The 23,762-nt window shown below is 36.9% G+C and overlaps 1 protein-coding gene across 3 annotated transcripts in view; it reads right to left on the bottom strand.

Annotated features, from left to right (window-relative positions):
- Window positions 1-228: 228 nt before the first annotated feature.
- LOC134842438 (uncharacterized) overlaps window positions 229-23,762 on the bottom strand; it is a 35,280-nt gene continuing 11,746 nt past the window's right edge. The window contains exons 2-5 of one of the 3 annotated variants that reach the window (XM_063858778.1): window positions 21,147-21,371; window positions 11,120-11,265; window positions 10,225-10,579; window positions 229-947 (exon numbers count right to left, since the gene is read on the bottom strand). In XM_063858778.1, the coding sequence (XP_063714848.1) occupies window positions 389-947; window positions 10,225-10,579; window positions 11,120-11,265; window positions 21,147-21,371 (1,285 nt within the window). In that variant the 3' untranslated portion in view covers window positions 229-388. Of the gene's footprint in view, window positions 948-8,046; window positions 8,833-10,224; window positions 10,580-11,119; window positions 11,266-21,146; window positions 21,973-23,762 lie in introns of those variants that run through there. The other 2 variants (XM_063858777.1, XM_063858779.1) reach the window with 2 other exon arrangements.

Genomic DNA, 23,762 nt, shown 5'->3' with positions numbered 1-23,762 from the left:
TAAAGTGCCAAGTTTAGCTTCCGAAAGAACTGATCACTTACGGATGTTTTGTTTTTTAGCTACATTGTGAATTCTGCCTGATTAAATCAGTTCAAATCAACTTAAGAGCATATTTTTTATAATCAGTACTCTCTAAAACGTAGCAGTCTCCTAACTCAAGTTATGAGGAAACTTTGCAGCTCTTGTAAATTACCTGAAGTTTGTTAATCATTAAAAGCTGTAATGGAATCAGAAATACAACATTTTCAAATCGGAACAGATTACCAGAGAATTCATTTTTCTTTAGAAACAAAACAAATGATAATAAGTACGATATAGACGACAAGGATTTGTGACTAAATAATGCCTCGTAATGAGAAGAAACTTCAGTTGAATTCGATTCAACTATTCAACAGTTCGTTTGTACATTGTTCTCCAAAGTAACATGATTGTTCTCGTTAAGTCCTTCCTTTACTTTTTGCTCAATTATCTCCGACTTCTTTCTTTTGAACCATCGAACAATGACCACGTCTAAGTTAAGTGAGAGATCAAAAGCCGTTATTGTTACCACAATCGCGCCCAACACCGTCGACCAGAAGATTCCTTCATCGGGGAACAAAATGACTTGAAGAGTATAGTCTAAGACTACTTTTGAATTGCCAATAGACGTATAAACTGCAGCTTTTATCCTCTGTAATGCAAGAGTCTCTAATGGAGATATAAAGGATGCTAAAATAGACGATATGGCAATAATAAGGGCGCAGTAGATATTGTGAGAACAGAAATACTCGTTGTACAGTTTTTCGTCCGAGTAGAATATTTGGTATGCGGTTCCACTGAGAGTGAGAGCGATTCCCACTAAAGTGTTGAGGAGATATGCGTTCACTTCGAATCCCATTTTGCGCACTGCAAGAACCTGGGTTGTGATGAGACAAGCGAGGCCCACACAAGTCAAGGTTGCTAATAGCCTGAAAAAAAATACATTTTTCCAAATGATAATAGAAGAAACACCTTGACTAAAGATTGAAAGTGTTAGAGTCGTAACTGTATAAGATCAAAAAGGTTGTTGATAAGTTGTATTATAGACAAACTGTTAGGCATCAAATCGAAATCTTACTGCACTCTTTTATTTCAGATCCAATCGGACATTAGAGATCGCAAGGTCACGACAGCAGGTCCCCAGACAAAAAGAACAAGTTGATAGCCCTTACATAAACTCAAACTGGTTCCTATCTCGAACAATTGATAGCACTTACATAAACTCAAAACTGGTCCCTATCTCATTCGGGCAACCACAAATAAATTTTAGAGCGTAGATATAAAATTTATTAACTCACTATTACTTTTTGTATTGGATCATGTTACTAGTTAAGTTTATTTCTTTCCTGACACCTCAACCTGGACTCGGGCCCCAGGGACCTTCAGTTCAGTCTCATTCTTCTTCCTTTTTATTGACATTACCATGTAATCGTCCGATCCTGACGTCATGGATTCATTTTCCCCGCTTCCCTGCTGGTTCACCCACAACACTGGATCTTCATTCAAGTCATTCACATTCTGCGTACTCTGATGATGCTCATTTTCATCTCTAACTAAGCCGACTCGTCCTCGTCCTCTCCATTGGTTAGTACCCCTCCTAACTCCTCGACATGTTCGTTCAAAATGTCCCAGTTTTCGGTACGAGTTGCATGTTGCTCCCTTTGCAGGACAGCTTGCGATGTGGTCAAGGGTAAAATTTGGTGCGTCGCAATTATAACACCTACGGTTATTGCCGCTTCCCCACTACTTGGTCCTTGGGTGTATCCTCCACGTCCCCCGCGTCCTCGACCTCGGAAAATCCTTGTCCCCTTCTTATGTTATTTAACGGTCCCTGTTTTATTGAAATTGCCGGAGCTGTTGAAGCTGTTTTTCCCGTATATGATTTGTATGCGCGCTCACCACGTTCATATGATAAGGCGATCCGGTAGACTTCCTCAGGTAACTTTGTTGATCGTGATAATTCTCGTTGGCAATCCGATTCCAACATATTCATAATGAAAATATCACGAACATTTTCGGCCGCATTTGCAAAATCACATCTACCTGCTAGGGCGCTTAATTCCGCGTGGAAGTTTTCGAACGTTTCATTCTCACGTTGTTTTCGTCCGTAGAAAAGTCCCCGTTCATGAGTTACATTCCGCTCATATTGAAAAACATTTTGCATCTCGTCAAGGACCCGTGGGTACCGTACCGTTTTAATATTAACCGCCGGTTTTCGTGCTTTGAATATCCGTTGCGCCTTGTCTCCGATACAAAGAAATAGATTAGATTTTAACTTCTTTTCCGAATCGTGACGGTTTTTCCCATTGACCTCCTCAGGCAACGCCGTGATAGCCGCCGCATTTAGAGTACTCGCAAAATAGAAATCATCGGGATCAATGTCGTATTCTGCTATCATCCCCCAGTGAAATTTAATTATCCACTCCTCCCAGTAAACTGGAGGTTCCGGTGTTCGTGTATTCCAAAATGCTATTATATTTGGTGGATTTTTCCCCCTACTTTTTTTTCTGCTGGCTGCGCCATGTTAAAGTCGTAAATGTATAAGATCAAAAAGTTTGTTGATAAGTTGTATTGTAGACAAACTGTTAGGCATCAAATCGAAATCTTACTGCACTCTTTTATTTCAGATCCCATCGGACATTAGAGATCGCAAGGTCACGAAAGCAGGTCCCCAGACAGAAAGAACAAGTTGATAGCACTTACATAAACTCAAACTGGTTCCTATCTCGAACAATTGATAGCACTTACATAAACCTCAAAACTGGTTCCTATCTCAAAAGATTTTTTTTTCCAAGTTAGTAGATCGGAGTATTCTGACAACTGAGAAAACTGTCAAATTAAGCAATTCCATGCCTTTAAAAAATAAATCTTTTTTCAACGATTAATGTACAAATGCTAATATCTACTTCTTTGCCAAACGTAATTTGAATCAATTGCGAATTGGGAGGGTGGATCGGGATTTATGTTTCAGCACTACCCATAATTTAATTATGTTTTATACTTAGTTTTGTACAATTTCGCAGAAACTGTTGTTTCTACCAAAATATGCAAGGATGCTCAATTTTCATTCAACTAAAATGAGCAAAAAAACAAACAGTCAAAAATAGGCGGATGTGGGGTCGACCTCTTCCCAACCAGGAGTTCAAACCCTGTACTATCCAAAAAGACTTTTTTGTAACAGGGGTTTTTTCAGGTTGACAAAATTAGTTTCCGAGATCTTTAAAAACATTATGAACTTGCTATTATTCAAAATAAGCACCCTAAATTTTGTGTTCTTCGAAGATGGGCTATTTCTGGATACATTTTGTAAATTGTAAACAAATTTTCCCATTCTTGAAAACGAATGTATTAAGATGATAAAACTTGCTTACGGCCATACTTTTGAATAACTTGCAAATACCATCGTTTTGTTTTTTGGCACTCTTGCACCAAGTTTTGACCAAAAAAAATGCGTTTTCGGTGCGCGCTACCTCTTAAAATTAATATACATTGGGGCCAACGGCTCTTACAGAAAACTTTTAGTGTTGCTCAGCCAAAAATGTGAAGCGTGGCTCAGTCGATAATTGAGTGTGTGTCACAAGTGTGGTGTAGGGCGGCGCGTTAGGCCGGTTATAGATCCAAAAACAGATTCTTGGTTTTTCTTTTGAAATCTTGGTGTTTCAATAAAACTTGAAAGTGGGTTTCAAAAGAATAATTTATTCTGTTTCTATTTGGGTTTAGTCTGGTTTGAGTACCTTGGGACCATCTTATACATGCGGTTGGTTTTGTGGTAATTGTAAGCTCCGTTGGTTAGAATAAGCTTACTTATAGTTCCTTCCAACAGGCCTAAAGGAAAGTCTGAAACGCGTGAAATTAAGTTAGAGTTGTTATCAGTGATCGTTGAATCTTAAAATTCAATTATTAAACAATTCTAAGTGGGCGAGTTGTGCGGGTTTGGTGGATAACTGTTTTGAAATTTGGTCGATTAAAGTACAAATATCAAGTTATAAAAGAAGCACACATAAAAAAAATAATTGCTTGTAATTAATTTGCTTTTTATAAATTTAGTACTTCGTAATTGTGAATTTTATTACACAATTAATAATTTATTGACTTGATTATAATACTCATTGCACTTGGATAACTCAGTTTCATTGTTAGATCAAAATTTAAAATTTATAAAAACAAGTTAGTTTTAATAAAATTCATGCTTACGAGGGTTCTAGTTCAGGGAAAAATCCATGTGTGAAGTTAGTTTTCATCGTATCAGAAGTTATCAGAAGCTTGGAGAGCATGAGGATTACGTTTTTAACGCAAACCAGGGGCGAAGGAAGCTCAAGCGCTCTGATGGTTCTTGCTTCTTCGTTGAGTGTTGAAAGTTCTTGATTTGTGTTTTGGATTAGATTATAAAGCTTGTCATTATTTCTAGTATTATGAATGTACTTGAGTAGGGTTATTTCAATTGGCTGTACAAATTCTTGGTTGGGGAAATGATTATTGGGCGAGTGTCATCAATGGGAAAGGTGTTGGTTAGTGGGCAGAATATATACATCAGCCTGACGGGATCATAATTGCGGAGGATGCCGTATAAGTTAGTAGATTTAATAAAATAGGTTGAATTTAAAAAATAAAGTGGTGTATATGTATATTTGGATTTGATAAACATAAATCGATGTTGTGGGTTACGGGCTGGAGTGTTTGATAAATAATGTTTTTGTATAAACTTATAATATGTATAGGTGTGGGTTAGTTTGGTCTTTAACATAATTTCGTCCGAGCAAGGAACGTCTCTTTTCTTGGGGGTAAGGAAGTGAAATCTGAGTCCAAAATGTTAAAATTTACTGAAAAATGTTTCGTGGGCTTTGGTGTTCGCTAATGCGCGGGCGATGATGTTGTCGAACTTTTTATTAGTGCTATCTGAATGGAATATATATTCTGCTCGAATGAAAAAATTTTCAGTTAGTTGAGGATTAGTTTTCGGGTCGTCTCCGTGTGATGTATCTTCCATGTATCTGGTGACAGCATGAACGTAGTGATTAATGGAAAATCTATTTGCGCGTGGTGCAACTATTCTTTTTAGGGTTTGGTGTGAGCCGATGGTAGTGAACTGAGTTTCGTTAAGCTGCGGTGGTGGTCAGTTGGTGAATGAAGGAATGGCAGAGTAAGTTATTTTTGGGGTTGTTTTTTTTAGTGGGAGTTTCGGTTGATTAGTATATTTGTATTAGAAAGTCCAAGATATTGTGGGAACTAGCACAATTTTATTAACCAATAAGTTCAGTTGGCTTATATTGTTAGTCTCATAGTATGTGTATTGGGGGAAAAATAGTAAGCCGTCGATTAAGAAGTCTGGGGTGTTAGTGTATTGCGGGTGATATGAATACAGTCGGGATGAACGTGAACAACTAATAAGAAATTGAGGTGTAGTGTTAGGGTGCTTTCGTTTTAAAACTCGGTGTGCTCTTTTTGGAGCGATCTGAATTGTATGAGTTGAGGATTGGGATATTGAGGCTGTGATTCAATTGATGATTTGTTAGTGCTTTATTTGTGTCATGAAGGCGTTGTTGTTGAGTTATAAAATATCCTAGTTCATGCTCTAGTTGATTGTCGGTCATTGGGCGTGCTGCATTGGGTTGATTACTTGACATTGGGGAAAGGATAGGGGTAGCGTCAGTGTATGAAGAGTGGGAGAGAGACGTTTCATCAGAAAGTTGGGAAGCAATTGGTTGAAAAGGTGGTTGGGAAAATTTCTAGGGCGGGGTTCGGAGTTGAGGAATTCATCGGGGGTTTCTATATCAGACTTATTAAAGTTAGATATGGTGTTAAAAACTGTTTGGGTTGAATCGTCTGAGTCTATGCGTGGTGAGTTAGAAAAACTGGGAAAGGGGGAAGAGGGAAGGTCTGAGAGGAAAATGCGGGAGGAGTGGCGTGGGAGGTTTGATGGATAGGAAAGAGAATGGTTGAAGGATCCAATCTGTCGGCTCATCGTGGGCTGAAAAGATGATTATTCTGAAAGCGAAAAATTATTGTGTGTGGTTGTTCTACTATTTGTTCGTATAAGTCGCCAATGATTGGTTGTTTGAGTGTTATATGGGATATTGGACTTCGTGGGAAAGATAGTTGCTAAAAGATAAAAAAAACATGCGTTCAAAAACAAACGGAAATGAAATGACAGAAACTGAGACGAAAATTAAGAACTCTTAAACGAAAAATTGAGAAATTTTTTGAAAAACTGATTACAACCTGAAGCAGTACGTTTACGTAATTACTCTAAAATGATGCTAGTTTCCTTTGAATTTCTAGATTTTGAGCAGGGTAGAAATTATAATTATGTGAAGCTACAAAAATGACCATTATGTGAACAAACTTGTTTACGGGAAAAAAAGTCCTGTACCCATTTGCAGTATCCTTGCTTATCGCAAGGGTAATAAAGTTCATAAAAAATTTTTTTGATTGCATTTTTTCCTATTTTGACGCAATTCTAATGCTGCCTTAGTAGTGCAACGTTCCGGCATCATTGATTGTACGAAGAGAAATTCGAAAATGGGAAAAAACGTAAAAACTTTGGGAAAAAAATAGGCAACTTTCTGATTCTTTTTCCAGCCCATGGCTACAAAAAAGTGCATTTTAAGTAGTAATTTTAGTAAACATAATAGTAATATTAGTAGCCAAAAGATAGTTGAAAAAGAGTCATGAACGCGATGAAACAGAAAAAACAATAACGACATGTTTTTTGACACACCTTCTATTTCTCAAATTCAAAAAATATATATTTGGCCTTATAACTCGACTTTCAAAAACAAGTTGTGATTGACATTTTATAATAAAATCAACTCAATTTGAGAAAACTCGATCAATAGGTAGAACGTTTGTTCCACTGGGATATCTGAAAATTAAATTTCATATTCGAAACTAGAATTTGATCACGTTTTCTGTGATCTTTACACTTTTGCTTTTTAATAGTCAAATTTGCCTATCTTTCAACGAAAAAAATGAAGTAAACTTGAGAAAAATTAAATGTTGAACCGCTAAAAAAAATCAAATTTTAGCATGAACTAAATTTAGGACTATTTCCTGGAAAAAAATCACCAAGACCAGGGGCGGATTTAGGGGGGGGGGGGGGGGGAGAGCGGACGCACTACCCCTCCTCTCAGGGTTTCGACCCCCTGCCTACCCAAAGGGTCCCCCTTCGTACTATTTTTGACTTACCCTACTAATTTTCTAAAGGCGCCAAACAATACTCATTTTGAAGTGGAGCGCGCGCCGAAACATGCGATTTTTTGCTCAATCTTCTAAAAATTAGGCCCTTTTTTGGCCTGTTTTTTCAAAAAATTGCCTGAGTCGAAGAACTTGTTGCCAAAACAGTCTTTTTAGTGCTTTCGAAAATTTTTTGAAAATCTGCCCCACCCCCTCGAGAAAATCCTAGATCAGCCCCTGCCAAGACCTGTATAGTTTTGACTATGCTCTTAGAAACACTAAATTATTCCTAAATTAGTCATCCTCTCAAATGTTTTGTCCATTTTAATCTGAAAAACGGAAAATTTCAGACCAATTTTCTATGACACCGAGACATCTTTTATGCCAAGTTCAAGAAAAACGTGTTAAGTAAGTCAGGTTGTGAGTGAGGAAAAATTCGGTTGCAATTTGGTTTGAAAATAGAAAATAATCAGACCAAAATTTTGAAAGTATCAGAATCACGATTGAAAGGAACCTACTATAATACTAAACTTGGCCCCTGCAAGTTTTCTCTAGGTAATCAAAATTAGAGGTTATAATTAGAGTTTTTGTTATAATTTTTGTCAAAGAATTGTGATAGTTTTTTTTTCCAATCAGTGAGTGGGCGGAACGATGAAACCTAGACAAAAAAGTAACTTGCTGCGCACTTCGTAAAATTTTATCAAGCGGCAATCGTCCACGTAAAGTGCCAAGTTTAGCTTACGAAAGAACTGATCACGAAAGGATGTTTCGTTTTTTAGCTACATTGTGAATTCTGCCTGATTTATAATCAGTACTCTCTAAAACATAGCAGTCTCCTAACTCAAGTTATGAGGAAACTTTGCAGCTCTTGTAAATTACCAGAAGTTTTCTTTAATCATTAAGAGCTGTAATGGAATCAGAAATACAAAATTTTCAAATCGGAACAGATTACCAGAGAATTCATTTTTCTTTAGAAACAAAACAAATGATAATAAGTACGATATAGACGACAAGGATTTGTGACTAAATAATGCCTCGTAATGAGAAGAAACTTCCGCAGTTGAATTCGATTCAACTATTCAACAGTTCGTTTGTACATTCATTGTCTCCAAAGTAACATGATTGTTCTCGTTAAGTCCATCCTTTACTTTTTGCTCAATTATCTCCGACTTCTTTCTTTTGAACCATCGAACAATGACCACGTCTAAGTTAAGTGAGAGATCAAAAGCCGTTATTGTGACCACAATCGCGCCCAACACCGTCGACCAGAAGATTCCTTCATCGGGGAACAAAATGACTTGAAGAGTATAGTCTAAGACTACTTTTGAAGTGCCAATAGACGTATAAACTGCAGCTTTTACCCTCTGTAATGCAAGAGTCTCTAATGGAGATATAAAAGATGCTAAAATAGACGATATGGCAATAATAAGGGCGCAGTAGATATTGTGAGAACAGAAATACTCGTTGTACAGTTTTTCGTCCGAGTAGAATATTTGGTATGCGGTTCCACTGAGAGTGAGAGCGATTCCCACTAAAGTGTTGAGGAGATATGCGTTCACTTCGAATCCCATTTTGCGCACTGCAAGAACCTGGGTTGTGATGAGAACTGCGAGGCCCACACAAAACAAGGTTGCTAATACTCTGAAAAACGACATTTTTCCAAATGATAATAGAAGAAACACCTTGACAAAAGATTGAAAGATTTTCATTTTCCCAAGTCGGTAGATCGGAGTATTCTGAGAACTGAGAAAACTGTCAAATTAAGCAAGTTCATGCCTGTAAAAAAATAAATTTTTGTTCAACGATTAATGTACAAATGCTTATATCTACTTCTTTGCCAAACGTAATTTGAATCAATTGCGAATTGGGAGGGTGGATCGGGATTTATGTTTCAGCACTACCCATAATTTAATTATGTTTTATACTTAGTTTTGTACAACTCCGCAGAAACTGTTGTTTCAACCCAAATATGCAAGGATGCTCAATTTTCATGAAACTAAAATGAGCAAAAAAAAACAAACAGTTAAAAATAGGTGGATGTGGGGTCGACTTCTTCCCAAACAGGAGTTCAAACCCTGAACTATCCAAAGAGACCGACTTTTAGACAAAATTAGTTTCCGAGCTCTCTAAAAACAGTATGAACAAGCTATTATTCAAAATAAGCACCCTACATTTGGTGTCCTTTCAAGATGGGCTATTTATGGATACATTTTGTAAATTGTAAACAAATTTTCCCATTCTTGAAAACGAATGTATTAAGATTATAAAAGTTACTTACGGCCATACTTTTGAATAACTTGCAAATACCATCGTTTTGTTTTTTGGCACTCTTGCACCGTGTTTTGATTTTTTTTAAAAATGCGTTTTCGGTGCGCGCTACCCCTTAAAATTAATATACATGGGGGCCAACGGCTCTTACAGAAAAATTTAGTGTTGCTCAGCCGAAAATGTTTCGTAAAATAGTACCAAAGGGGGACCCTTTGGATGCTGAAGGGGTCGAGTTCCCCTTTAATCTTCCCCATGCTGCCTTTTTATATACGAAATGTTTTTGGGCGACTCATTTTTTCAAGAAAAAAGTCAATGTATTGGAAAATGTCTTTTTAGCTTGCAGTAGAAGAGTTTCTAAAATTAGCTTGGTCTTCTCCAATGTCAAAAGACCCCCCCCCCCCCCTCACCACTCACTGGCTACACTAGCAAAAACTCTGAAGATCTAATGATGTACTATCTGTTTTGCCTGTGTTACCAAACCATTCGCTTAAAGTAAGACCATTTATCCACGAGGGATAGGCCCACCATACGAGCTGTACAGCTCATCACGGCGAACCGCTGTTGTTACCCTGCTTAAGTTCTACATGCACTCTTTTTGGTTATTTTTCTCGGCTGCGTAATGTTGCCTCACCCGCAAGCAACGAGCACGGATCAAGGTGGGCCTCGAACATCCGACCTTTCGATTGAGCGGCGGAGACGTAACCACTTCACCACTGCTCTCCGATCTAAGAACTCAAAATTGCCTACCTTACCACCAAAACTCACCTGTGAGGATAAACTTGATCCGAATTCGTTGCTCCAAAGATGATTGCCGGTCTGATAATGAACACAACTCCGAAAGAACTCAATACAACCAAGAACACCTGGATCCTCGTCAGTTTTTCATCAAACAGTATAAATGCGAAAATGGCCACAAGCAGTGATGGGCCACAAGTGAGTATAACTGACAGGTCTCCGAATGGCATCTCTGGTATGATTCGAAACAAGACTGGGAGAAGGAGGAACATGACTCCAAGTTTCATCAGGATGCCAATCCAATTGCGTCTGATGACATTGGGCGCACCAGCGTCTGATTTTGTCTTAATTGTGAGCGAAGACTGGATGAAAACCATGGCTATTCCTAAATTGAAATCAATTGCTTATATCGAAATACAATAGTAAACAGTTATATATTAAACGCAAGGTTAGTCGATTGGAGAGTAGGTAACACAGAATGTGCTGACCATTCATCAGCCCAAAAATAATTTAAAAAATAAAACAAGATTCCAATAAAAAAAAAATTAATTTCAAAATAAATTTTAGACGTTCTTTTTTTTCGGTAAGGGCTGAAGGGGCGAAGGGTGATAAGGTACTTAACTTTGCTTTCCAATATGATAAATAATGATTTCCTGTAAAAAGAAACCGGATTAGTAGAAATACCATAATGCAAAGATGACTCAGGGAGAGCGAGGCAAACAGCAAAACAGCCATGTGACTTTATCGCAATAATTGCATAAAGCTATTGCAAAAATTAATGTAGAAGACAGCTAATTTATAATTTAGTATTTTTGGTTAAATGAGACTATTAAAAAAAGTAAGAATGTCACTTTTTTTTCAGCCTTATTAATTGCATCTCACTCCTTAGTTAGGAAGGAGTTTAGTATGTAGAAGTAGATGTAACCTTGCCATAGTAGGAACCAGGAGACAGTGATGTTGGGGTTGAGTTTGATGACGAGGGTGTTGGCACTGACCGCGGACACAGCCATGAATGCGAAGAGAGAGCCCAACAGCTGATTCCACACTGACACCGGAGGCTCATTCGGATCCCTAAGCACAAAATCACTGCAGTTTAAAGACACAACACAATTTTCATTGCTGCCAATAGGCGTGAATCGAACTGAAGCCCTTAATATCCTGATTCTAATTTTCAATAAATCTTATTTCTGTGATACAGCTCGATATAATAATCTGTTCTGTGAACAGCTAGATAATAATCTTAAGTTATGAAGGTTTGAAAAGTGACAGGTTGAAGGATAATTATCAAACCCTAATTACGGTTGCCTATACACCTTTTTAGAGTAATTTTGAAGCGGTTTGAGCCAATAATGAAATTTCGAATAATTAGCCTATTCAAGATATGAATTATCGTTCTCATGAATCGCTCGAAAAGGCATTAATTTTCAAGGCTTGATTGATTGATTGATTTATCGGAAGTTGTTCATAATAAATATAATTGACGTCTTGATGGAAGGAAAAGGCAACTAATTGGACGATTTAAGATTGAATGACTAAGCAGTCATTCTGATCGGAAATCTCGGTTCATAGCAAGACGCTCTTATGCCAGACTTGTGAGAACGAACTCATTAGAGCCAAAAAAAAACATCTGGACGGCCGCCAAAACTATCAAAACTATAATGAGAAACGTCCTTAAAGACCCACTAGACATCACTAGAACGCAACAAAGTAAGCTAGAAATCATTTGCATCAGAAATAAAACACTAAGTCGCTCCATCACTGGAAGAATGTTAAAACACGGCGTTTTTGCTTGAAAAACCGCCGAAAAACTCAGCATCGGACAAAAACAGAAAGCAAATCGTTTCAAATAGCGTCGAAAAAAAAGAAGACGCAGATTTTAGAAAAGAATAGTTTTCATTTACAGACCAGAGTTCACCTCAACAGTGATGAAATAATACATGTCTTCAGGGGAAAAACGAGTTTTGGAAAAAAAACTTAAATAACTTTCACATTGGACAAACGATCCTCATTTTTGGGGGTGCAATTTTCGAATTGTTCAGAAAGTTCCCGGGAATTTTCGGAAATGTTTAATCATTTTCAATAGCAGCAATTTATTGTCTCCTCTCGAAACGTTTAATAAAATTGCGAAAAGATCCTGATTGACTTTCCAACAAGCCAATGTACCTTTTCACAAAGTCAAAAGAATTCAAGGTTTTTCAACATAAAACTCTTGACTCTTGAGTTGTTCTTGACTGGCCACCTTACAGTCCTAATAAAACCCTTTCAAGATTTTATGGTGGGCATCATTGAAGAAAAAGTGAAAAAAAAACATAGCCAACAGACAGTTGGGAAAGAGTCAAGGAACGCAGTTAAACAGAATAAAAAATGACTTGAACTTCAACAGAAAAAAAACTTCAACGAATTTTAAAGGAAAAACATATGCCTTTAAAGCTCTTTGAATTTCACGAAAAATTTCTGTTTGACCCTTTTTGATAAAACTAACTCAATTTGAGCAACTTGATCAATAGTAAAGCTTTTTATTTCGCTGCAAAATCCAAAATAAAATTCCATTTTCGAAACTAGAAGGCAATCACGTTTTTCGTGATCTTTTAAATTTCGCTGTTAGATGTTGGATTTTGTCTTTCAAAAAGGAAATGAACTGAACTTAAAAATGAATCAAAAGTCAAACCGCGAAAAAGTAAATTTGAGCTTGAACAAATTTTAAGACTTCCTAACAACGGAAAAAGTAACTTGTTTTATGAAAAAACTTCAACTTGCGAATTTAAAGGAAAAAATACGCCCTTAAAGCTCCTTGAAATTCACAAACAATTTATGTTTGACATTTTTGATAAAATTCACCCAATTTGGGACAGCTTGATGAATATGTTAATATTTTATTTCACTGGGTATTCTGATGATTAATTTCTTTTTTCGAAAATAGAAGTCGATCACGTTTTTTGTGACCTTTACATTTTTGCTGCTTTGTATTGAAGTTTGCCTTCCATTGAAACGAACTTAAAAAGAAATCAAAAGTGAAAACGCGAAAAAAAGCACAAGAATTACCTAAAATTCCAAGCAATAAACGCGAAGAAACTTTAATGAATTGAGAACCTAATCACAACCAAACTTATAACTTAAAAAAAGTTAACAAAAACGAAATAACTAAAATATGTGACAAAAAGTGATTTTGTATCAGCATTACAAGAAATTACTGAGAAAAAACTCCAAAAAAAAACGGAAAAAAGTTTTTCCGCGTATTCTAAATACCGGAGCACCTTTAGTAAGCCAAGGTCAAATAACGAAAATTTTCAGATACGCAACCAAATTTCTTTATCATAAAATTGTCGCAAAAAATTTTTAGGACAATTGAAAACAAAAGATTCACGTGACTTTATAAGAGTTCCTTTTTGTGCTCAACTAGTGGAACGATCGATTGAAACAATAAAATAAAGATTCACATGCAAATCCATACAAACATTTTTCGTACCTAGGCGGGAATTGTCTAATCAATTGAAAATAATTTAGAGAGATCGGAAATATTTGATTGGAGAAAATGCACTTTTTTTCTTCATCAAAAGATGTCATGCGCCGTATCAACTTGGTCTATGGTTGCAGGCACAAGCTTACCGCGGGGTACACATGACTTGGACAATTGACTACCTTTTTCATTAAAAGCGTCTTCGTTTGGGCTTCACACGGAAGTTATTATCGAACTATGGGGAAATATAGACAGATTGCCTCTTATCTATCAATTCTGGAAGCTTTAACGTGCTCCCCTTGTGGGCTGCTATTGTGTGAGAAGCAGGATGTAGGCTGCAGAAGAATGTCATATAAATTAGATAACGGTCTATCGCTTTTCGAGGTTCTATTTTTAAAAATTATGAATACATAAGGCAATTTATTTAGTTCAAAAATATAGAAACTAGCTCGACGAATCAGCGAAAAGCCTCATCTGTAAAATTCACAACTTGCACACATCAATCTTCATTTACTCGGAGACCTGTAAACTGACGCTTCCCTTATTGAGCCACCCTGCAACCAAATTATTCATTTTTGGTTCATTGAGAGTCCCGATAACCTCAAAGATTTGACCCACTCACAAATCAAAAATTCCTGGTTCGCTATTTTTGGCATCAATTTTCGAATCTTTATGTATTAATTGTGAGGAGGAAGCGTTTGCCGGAAATAATGAGGGCCTAGGAAAATTAAATTGGTCGACCTAATAAATAGTTTCCATAACTTTTCGAAAAACCGCATCCCTCAAAAAACTCATACGTACGCCACTGATCTTAACGCTGTTTCAATTCCAAAAATTCTTTAATTTTTTCTTGGCGTTAATGAAAAAAGCTGATTTTTTGACGAGTCGTTTACTTCCTGTAAAAAGTCCTGAAGCGATATTGTCACCAAAAAGCGCTATTGCCACACAAAACTGCTCTATAATTTCAAAACAGCGCTCTAGTTCCAAAAAGCTACTATTTTTGCCCAAAACATTGCCTGAGGCGCGGAAAATGTTTGCTAAAAAATTTCATTGTGCTAATTTAAGTTATCAGGACAAAACGTAAGAAAAAAATGCAATTTCAAATGCTTTTTTCTCAAATTGGGTAAAAATTAGAGAAAAAGTGAAGAATACATGAGTTATTCGGAATTTCAGAATTACTACGGTGCAATATGTTTTTCAAAATTTGCAGCCAAATGGGTCATTGTGGCTTTCTTTAGATCATCAAGAATAGTTACGCTGAAACTACTGAGTTACAAGTAGTTGAAGCTATAACAAAAGAAGCCTTTTACACAGCTCGACTAAGTTTTAGAAAGGTAAAATTTAGAAATTGACTGACCAATTTGAACAAAAGAAGTCTCAATAAAATTATTTTTTTTGTTCTGATTTCCCCTAAAAAAAAGTGGCGTATGACTTTTTTCTCCAGTCAAGACTCGACTTCATGCCAGATGAAAATTATTGATTCACACAGAGGCGAAGTTGCACTTCACATACACAAGCAAAAATATGACCGATAACGCTACGACGCATTAGCAGTAACAGTCATTTTGAAAAGGAAAAAAATACCAATTGCACATGCCTCAATTTATAGAGCGGACGGATTTTAGCAAGTATACGAAAATCGAAAGCTAGAAATTCTTCATGTTTCTTCCCATTATTTGTGCTATCGTAATTGAAGGTCGTAATTCTGGGGAACTATGGACAATTTGAAATAAAAAATGCGTGCAATTTTTCAATTAACGATAACAAAAGCGGCGAATTAATCCGGCTCAGCAATGATGGTAACGGTAATTGGTCCAAATAGCTCTTACTTGGTGAGAAATATCATGTTCAGATGATGTATTTAGGCTGGTTTGGATGAATTTTGAAAAAAAAAAACGAAACTGCCTTGATACCTTTAAGCACAGTCGGAGGATATAGGGCTTTGAGATCTTGTTAACTACCCCCCCCCTATTGCAATTTTGTATTTTGACCGGCTATGCAATCGGTTGAATCGATGAATCGACGTTTTATTCATGTTCCGATAATTTGACCTTTTTAGTGTGATGATATAATTTTCTCAAGTTATCTTATGATTATTAAATTGATTGGGGGGATATTGTACGTTTGTTCCGAACAAGTGTTTAAGTATTAAAATTTTAAACTTGTCAAAATTACAACCGCAATTAAAAACTTTGTCAATTGGATATTTTCATCAAATTTTTTATAGAAGTAATAATAGAAAAAATATATATGAACCTACTCAATTTATGTATATTGTATTTAGTTCATTGGTATGACAGTTTTAGTACTGGTTTTATCGATTAGCCGTTTATTTCAACATTTGCCAACATTTCTGCTCTTGGACCCTTTCGGCACTTATAAAACTCTGCTGAGTGACCAGTCATCAAAATTATGCCGAGCGGTAGAGTTGTTTGGGAGTTGTTGTTAGGCAGAGATGTTGCTGCAGTACAACATTGCCGAAGTACAACAGTGTCGAAAATGAATGCAACTGGGGTAATTCGGTACTGCTGAACGCCCCCAATCAAATTCGAGATCAAACGATCATGAAACGACGAATCATCGATATAGCTCGACGAATCATCGAAAAGCCTCATCTGTAAAGTTCACAACTTGCACACATTCAATCTTCATTTACTCGAAGACCTGTAAACTGACGCTTACCTTATTGAGCCACCCTGCAACCAAATAACTCAATGTTTTTGGTTCATTGAGAGCCCCGATAACCTCAAAGATTTGACCCACTCACAAACCAAAAATTCCTGGTATTTTTTGGCATCAATTTTCGAATCTTTATGTATTAATTGTGAGGAGGAAGCGTTTGCCGAAAATAATGAGGGCCTAGGAAAATTAAACTGGTCAACCTAATAAATAGTATCGATAACTTTTCGAAAAAAACTCATACTTACGCCACTGATCTTAACGCTGTTTCAATTCCAAAAATTCTTAAATTTTTTTCTTGGCGTTAATAAAAAAGCTGATTTTTTGGCGAGTCGTTTACTTCCTGTAAAAAGTCCTGAAGCGATATTGTCACCAAAAAGCGCTATTGCCACACAAAACTGCTCTATAATTTCAAAACAACGCTCTAGTTCCAAAAAGCTACTATTTTTGCCCAAAACATTGCCTGAGGCGCGGAAAATGTTTGCTAAAAAATTTCATTGTGCTAATTTAAGTTATCAGGACAAAACGTAAGAAAAAAATGCAATTTCAAATGCTTTTTTCTCAAATTGGGTAAAAATTAGAGAAAAAGTGAAGAATACATGAGTTACTCGGAATTTCAGAATTACTACGGTGCAATATATTTTTCAAAATTTGCAGCCAAATGGGTCATTGTGGCTTTCTTTAGATCATCAAGAATAGTTACGCTGAAACTACTGAGTTACAAGTAGTTGAAGCTATAACAAAAGAAGCCTTTTACACAGCTCGACTAAGTTTTAGAAAGGTAAAATTTAGAAATTGACTGACCAATTTGAACAAAAGAAGTCTCAATAAAATTATTTTTTTTGTTCTGATTTCCCCTAAAAAAAAGTGGCGTATGACTTTTTTCTCCAGTCAAGACTCGACTTCATGCCAGATGAAAATTATTGATTCACACAGAGGCGAAGTTGCACTTCACATACACAAGCAAAAATATGACCGATAACGCTACGACGCATTAGCAGTAACAGTCATTTTGAAAAGGAAAAAAATACCAATTGCACATGCCTCAATTTATAGAGCGGACGGATTTTAGCAAGTATACGAAAATCGAAAGCTAGAAATTCTTCATGGTTCTTCCCATTATTTGTGCTATCGTAATTGAAGGTCGTAATTCTGGGGAAATATGGACAATTTGAAATAAAAAATGCGTGCAATTTTTCAATTAACGATAACAAAAGCGGCGAATTAATCCGGCTCAGCAATGATGGTAACGGTAATTGGTCCAAATAGCTCTTACTTGGTGAGAAATATCATGTTCAGATGATGTATTTAGGCTGGTTTGGATGAATTTTGAAAAAAAAAACGAAACTGCCTTGATACCTTTAAGCACAGTCGGAGGATATAGGGCTTTGAGATCTTGTTAACTACCCCCCCCCCTATTGCAATTTTGTATTTTGACCGGCTATGCAATCGGTTGAATCGATGAATCGACGTTTTATTCATGTTCCGATAATTTGACGTTTTTAGTGTGATGATATAATTTTCTCAAGTTATCTTATGATTATTAAATTGATTGGGGGGATATTGTACGTTTGTTCCGAACAAGTGTTTAAGTATTAAAATTTTAAACTTGTCAAAATTACAACCGCAATTAAAAACTTTGTCAATTGGATATTTTCATCAAATTTTTTATAGAAGTAATAATAGAAAAAATATATATGAACCTACTCAATTTATGTATATTGTATTTAGTTCATTGGTATGACAGTTTTAGTACTGGTTTTATCGATTAGCCGTTTATTTCAACATTTGCCAACATTTCTGCTCTTGGACCCTTTCGGCACTTATAAAACTCTGCTGAGTGACCAGTCATCAAAGTTATGCCGAGCGGTAGAGTTGTTTGGGAGTTGTTGTTAGGCAGAGATGTTGCTGCAGTACAACAGTGCCGAAGTACAACAGTGTCGAAAATGAATGCAACTGGGGTAATTCGGTACTGCTGAACGCCCCAATCAAATTCGAGCATCATGATCAAACTTTCAAAAAAATACATTGCTGATTTCAATCATCCGGACAAAACGCATTTAACTCAAAAATTAAAAAATATATATATGAAACTACTCAATTTATGTATATTTTTAGTTCATTGGTATGACAATTTTAGTATTGGTTTTATCGATTAGCCGTTTATTTCAATATTTGTCTGTATTTCTGCTCTTGGATGCTTTCGGATTTTAGAAACCTCTGCTCAGTGACCAGTCATCAAAATTATGCCGAGCGGTAGAGTTGTTTAGGAGTTGTTGTTTGGCAGAGATGTTGCTGCTGTACAACAGTGCCGAAGTACAACAGTTTCGAAAATGAATGCAACTGTTGTTCTTCGGTACTGCTGAACGCCCCCAATCAGATTCGAGCATCATGATCAAACTTTCAAAAAATACATTGCTGATTTCAATCATCCGGACAAAACGCATTCAACTCAAAAATTAAACAACGTTTTAGTCAAATTCGGTTGAGTTTAGGTGAAAAAATACGAAGACAAAATTAGCGTAGAATCGCAGCAAAATTGATATAGTGCAATTTGTTTTGCAAATATCGGACCCAAAACTTTTCCCCAAAATCGATCATTCTTTTGGAATCAAAAGTTAAGGCAAATTGACTTTTGCAAGTTGTTTTTAAATATAAAGGGGTGTTTTACAATCGAACAAAAATAAACTAATTTTTACAAGGTTTTGGAGATTATACCTTTGTTAAACTTTTACGATATTATACCCTTTGTTTGGCTGCGTAAGAAGTCTGCTTGGATATAATTTTGACAGTAATAAACTTGGTATTTTCGGCGTAACTTTTAATTAACAAAAAATGATCAATTTTAAGATTAAGTTTTAAACAAAATTCGCAAAACAAATTGCACAATATTGCCCGAAATTCGAGAAACAAATTGCACCAAGATTTATTTATTGCACCAATTTGAGACATACGCTTTTTAAAATTCAAGTTTTTTTCGTTTTTCCGGATAATTTAAATCAGCTCTGTAGTTTTTTGGCAGTATAACAGAAAAAAGTAGCGATTAGCATGTGCACCTATGAACATGCGACAATTGTTTTAATTGCGTGTGCACTCAGATTAAAAACAAATTAGCCTAAATTTACAGTAGTTTAGAAAACCACTTGATTGGTTCAGGAAATTTCACTTACACCTAAATAAAAACTCGGCTCAGTGCACGCTGATAAAAATTGCATCTTTGAGTAAGAAAAATTTTAAATAGCGAGTCTTCAAACTACATGCTTTTACATGGGCATGATAACCAACACACATGCTAATAGGACCGTCCCCAACAGACAAGGCCTCAGAACCGATCATATAATTAAGTTTTTAAAACAATTAATCCAAAAAGAATAGTAAATTATTAGTAGTAGTAGTAGTAGTATACAACTTCAACATTAATGCCCTGATTTGCGGTTGGACAACCAGTGTTTACTAACCAAAGTTAATTTAAGTCGGTAAGCAAGTTTCACTGAATTAGCTGGCAAGCTATCGTCTCAGCTCAGTTACTATTGGATCGCTTAATTTGCTTGTCGTCTAATTTCCCAGCCCCCAATTGCGGTCATACTTTCAGCTTTTACTCCAGCAACCAATCAATCATTTGATGCTGCTGGAATGGTAAATGACTTCAATTTTGCCAAGTAAAAAACAGGAAGAATTGTTTCCGTTTGCAAAAAAATTCGCCTTCAATTCAGAGTCAAGTAATTTTTTCAGGTCATTTGAAACAAAAAAAAAATCACTTGAGTTCAGGGGCGGATTTAGGGGAGGGGGGCAGTGGGGGACGGACGCCCTTTTCTCAGGGATTCGGCCCCCTGCCGACCCAAAGGGTCCCCCCTTTGGTACTTTTTAAGAAATCCATTTTATTTTTGGCCGACCGACTCTAAAATTTTTCTAAAGGCGCCTTAGGCGCCAATATACTAACTTTGAGGGGTTTTACTGTCAAAATTTTCCAAAAAGTGCCCAAAAACGGTTTTTTTTACCTGTTTTTTCAAACATTTGCTTGCGGCGCAGAAAGTTTGGCCAAAACAGCGTGTTTTTAGTGCTTTAGGAGAGCTCGGGGATCTACTTAACAATCACCCCCCTTATTGTACCTACTAAAGAATCTCCCCCCTTTCTTGAAAGGGGAGGGGAGATTGTTAAGTAGATACGAGCTCGGAAAACCAATTTGTTCGACCTAAAAAAAAGGTCAAAATTTTCGAAAATTTTTCGAAAATCCGCCCCCCCCCCCTCGAGAAAATCCAAGATCCGCCCCTGCTTAAATTGAATTGCTTATGAGATTGAGTTGAATGAATTTTCTACGCCCATAGGTCCAAAAATTAGCAGTCGTTTAAGTACCAAATCTTTTCAATTGGTCAAAAGACTAAATTATCCGAGTCTCGGCTTAAGGTCGCCGGTGGATAACCGGCTCTAAATTTCGTATAGAGTCCTACCCTTTGGTGGCAAGCTCGCAACACGTTGGCGCGGCTGCGGCGGTCACTATTCTGCAGCTTGAGTTTATGCTGCTTAAACAGTAAACAATCAATCCATAAACTCGTTGGCTCAAATTTCAACCAATCAGAATTCTAGAAGATAAATTTTAGGACTTGTGCGACTGATAATAAATTTTGGGACCTATGGGAAGTCATTACGCACACTTCTAAACGAGTACCGACCTTCGAATGGAAGGACCTTCGGGAGTGAACCTCGAATGAGTGCGGAACTTGGGTTGAGTGAGCCTACGTTTGAGTTTCGGGTGTGGACCTTCGGCTGTGTGGACCGCCACCCTTGTACTGTATTTATCATAATTTAAACCAAGTACCTGATAGACGCGGCTGTGGAGATATCTGCCCCTGCCACGCCCATTTCAAGGTCATCGGGCAGTTTGGCCTCCTTGTGCCTCAAATGGGTCAGAGGGTTGGCTTCTGTTTCGGGGGTCACCACAGGGGTGCAATCCGGAGATGAAGAAATGACGTCATCGTTATCTGAGGTCCCGGACTGTTCTTTAGATGATGACAGTGTTTTCATTACTTTTCTTCTTGTTCGCCTGAAAAAATAGCGCTTTTCGACTGACTCCAGTTTCTGCGCACTATACAATATTTTGGCTCGATTTCGATGTCGATAAAATAGAATAACTAGGATCTTTTTTGAGACGACATGATAATAAGAACAAAAAACAGTAAACGGTAACGGCGAAGCCAAACACTAAACAATAATTCTTTATGTTTTTCAGTAAATTAGTTCAATTTTTGCCAGGTAAAAAAAACAGGAAGAATTGTTTCCGTTTGCAAAAAAATTCACATTCAGTGTTTGTTCTTCAGAATAATGATCTTGAATTCTTTCATTTTTAACTCAGTTTTTGTGAATTAAGTAATCTTTTCACGTCGTTTGAAACAAAAAAAATGACTTGAATTGAATTGATTATGTTGCGGTTGTGTGTGAACAAAAAGGGACAAATGAAATGCATAAGTAGTGACGCAGCCTGCAGCGTTTTACATGGCCTATTTCAATCTACACACTATAACGTATTTCCTTGCGCGGTGAATATTACATTTTACTGTCAAATGCGTTGCGTTTAATTTCCTCGTTGAATGAAGAATCGCTAAGCGCAGTCTTATTTGCTGTCACAATTCCATGGAAAACGGATACTGTTTTGGCTTGCGTGCCGTCGTTTTGCAAATAAGTAAATGAAAGGGGCAAGGCAACCCAATTAGAAAAAGAGGTACTAATATGATTGTTACGTGTCAGTATTTAGACAGCCGCGTATTCATACTGGTCAGTATTTAGACAAATACTGTTTCAACCAATCAGAATCGAGACAAAGAAGAAATTAATAAATAATTATTATTTATTTTGGATTATTTATGTTTTTTCCCGATTCTGATTGGTTGAAACAGTATTTGTCTAAATACTGACCAGTATGAATACGCGGCTGTCTAAATACTGGCCGCACTCCTAATATGATAGAGTGGTCCCTTGAAAATAACCAGGTCCCTTGAGAATAAGACACCTAGAGCTCTCAAATCGTTTATTAATTATGATTGAGCCCTTCAGAAAGATGTCGCAGTATATTTTCATAAATTTTATGTTTTGTTATCTCAAAACCTCCCCCTCACCATTTTAAAGTTGAAAATCTAAAAAAAACCGCCAATAGTGGGTTTTGATGACAAATAAGTCAACCCAATTATATGGTTGTTAAACCGTAAAATAAAGTAAAGCGAGCAAATTTCAATATATAAACAATAGTGATAACAATTTTCAATCTGAAAAGTTTTTGGCTGAACATCTTTTGCAAGATTTTTGAAATGAATAATTTATAAACCAACTAGTTTTCAAAATTATAACATGCAAAATGCATGCGGGTCCTGTCTATCATAGTTGCTTTTTCGAGGGACCACTCTATCATAGTAGTACGGAAAAAGATTACAATCTTACTCCAAAATTTAATGCTTGCTCGCACGTTTAATGGCACGCATCACCACTTATGATAAAGTCTAAGAGGATACATCTTCCAGGGTAAAAGTATGTGATAGAGGGGTGAACAAGCGCCCGGGTCGAGGTTGTGGGTTTATGATCAAACGGTCGCGACCATATTTTGGTACTTCTAGACTGCCGCGACGACATTTAGTATTTCCAGACTTTGCGGACCGCGGCAATGTGTCCGCAACCGGCGCGACCAAAGGATATTTATCCGCGACCGGCACGACCGAAGGAGAGTTAACCGCGACCGGCGCGACTAATTTTTCGACCATCGCGACCGAGAGACGGTAATTCCAGAGTTTGTTCGCGACTTAAAACCCTGTCCAGACATGATTTTCGGTAACATTTCCGCGACCGACAAAGTCGAAAAGTTAGTCGCGGACATCGACCCGCGCGCTCTTCTGAATACACCAATTGAATAAACTCCTCCTTAAAATTAAACGTCTAACATTAAATAAGCAAAACAAGGGGGCTACTCTCATGCGCGAAGGACCGAATGCGCGACGAAAATTTTGTGCGAAAAACCGAAAACAAAATTAGGCGAAAGTCATTTTTGAAAAGAAGCAGTTGACATTCAATTAAAAACAAGTAAATGAAGAAACAGTTTGCTTCTTTGAGGCACTTAGCACAGTGGTAAGGCGTTCACTTGGAAATCGTCAGATCGTGTATTCGATCCCATGCCATGGCAATGATAGTGTGTGAGGACAAGCTCTCACTTGACCTCCATCTTCAGGTCTACCACAACCTGACCAAATTTGGCTGCAATAGTGGTACCACTTAAAAAGTTCTAGACACAAAAAAAAAACGGCCTTGAGTCGCAAAAAAAACAGCTTCGCTCAGCAAATATAACACTGTCTGGAATGTGGGGAGATAATACAAATGGACTATCCTCGACAGGACTGTTAAAGCCTACTGATAGCTCCTCTGCGATTCGCAGGAACTACAATTAATTAATTAT

Source organism: Symsagittifera roscoffensis, chromosome 3 (assembly GCF_963678635.1).
Source record: "Symsagittifera roscoffensis chromosome 3, txSymRosc1.1, whole genome shotgun sequence".
Taxonomy (NCBI): domain Eukaryota; kingdom Metazoa; phylum Xenacoelomorpha; order Acoela; family Convolutidae; genus Symsagittifera; species Symsagittifera roscoffensis.
The sequence above is the reverse complement of the archived record's forward strand: the minus strand, read 5'-3'. Positions and strand labels throughout refer to the sequence as shown.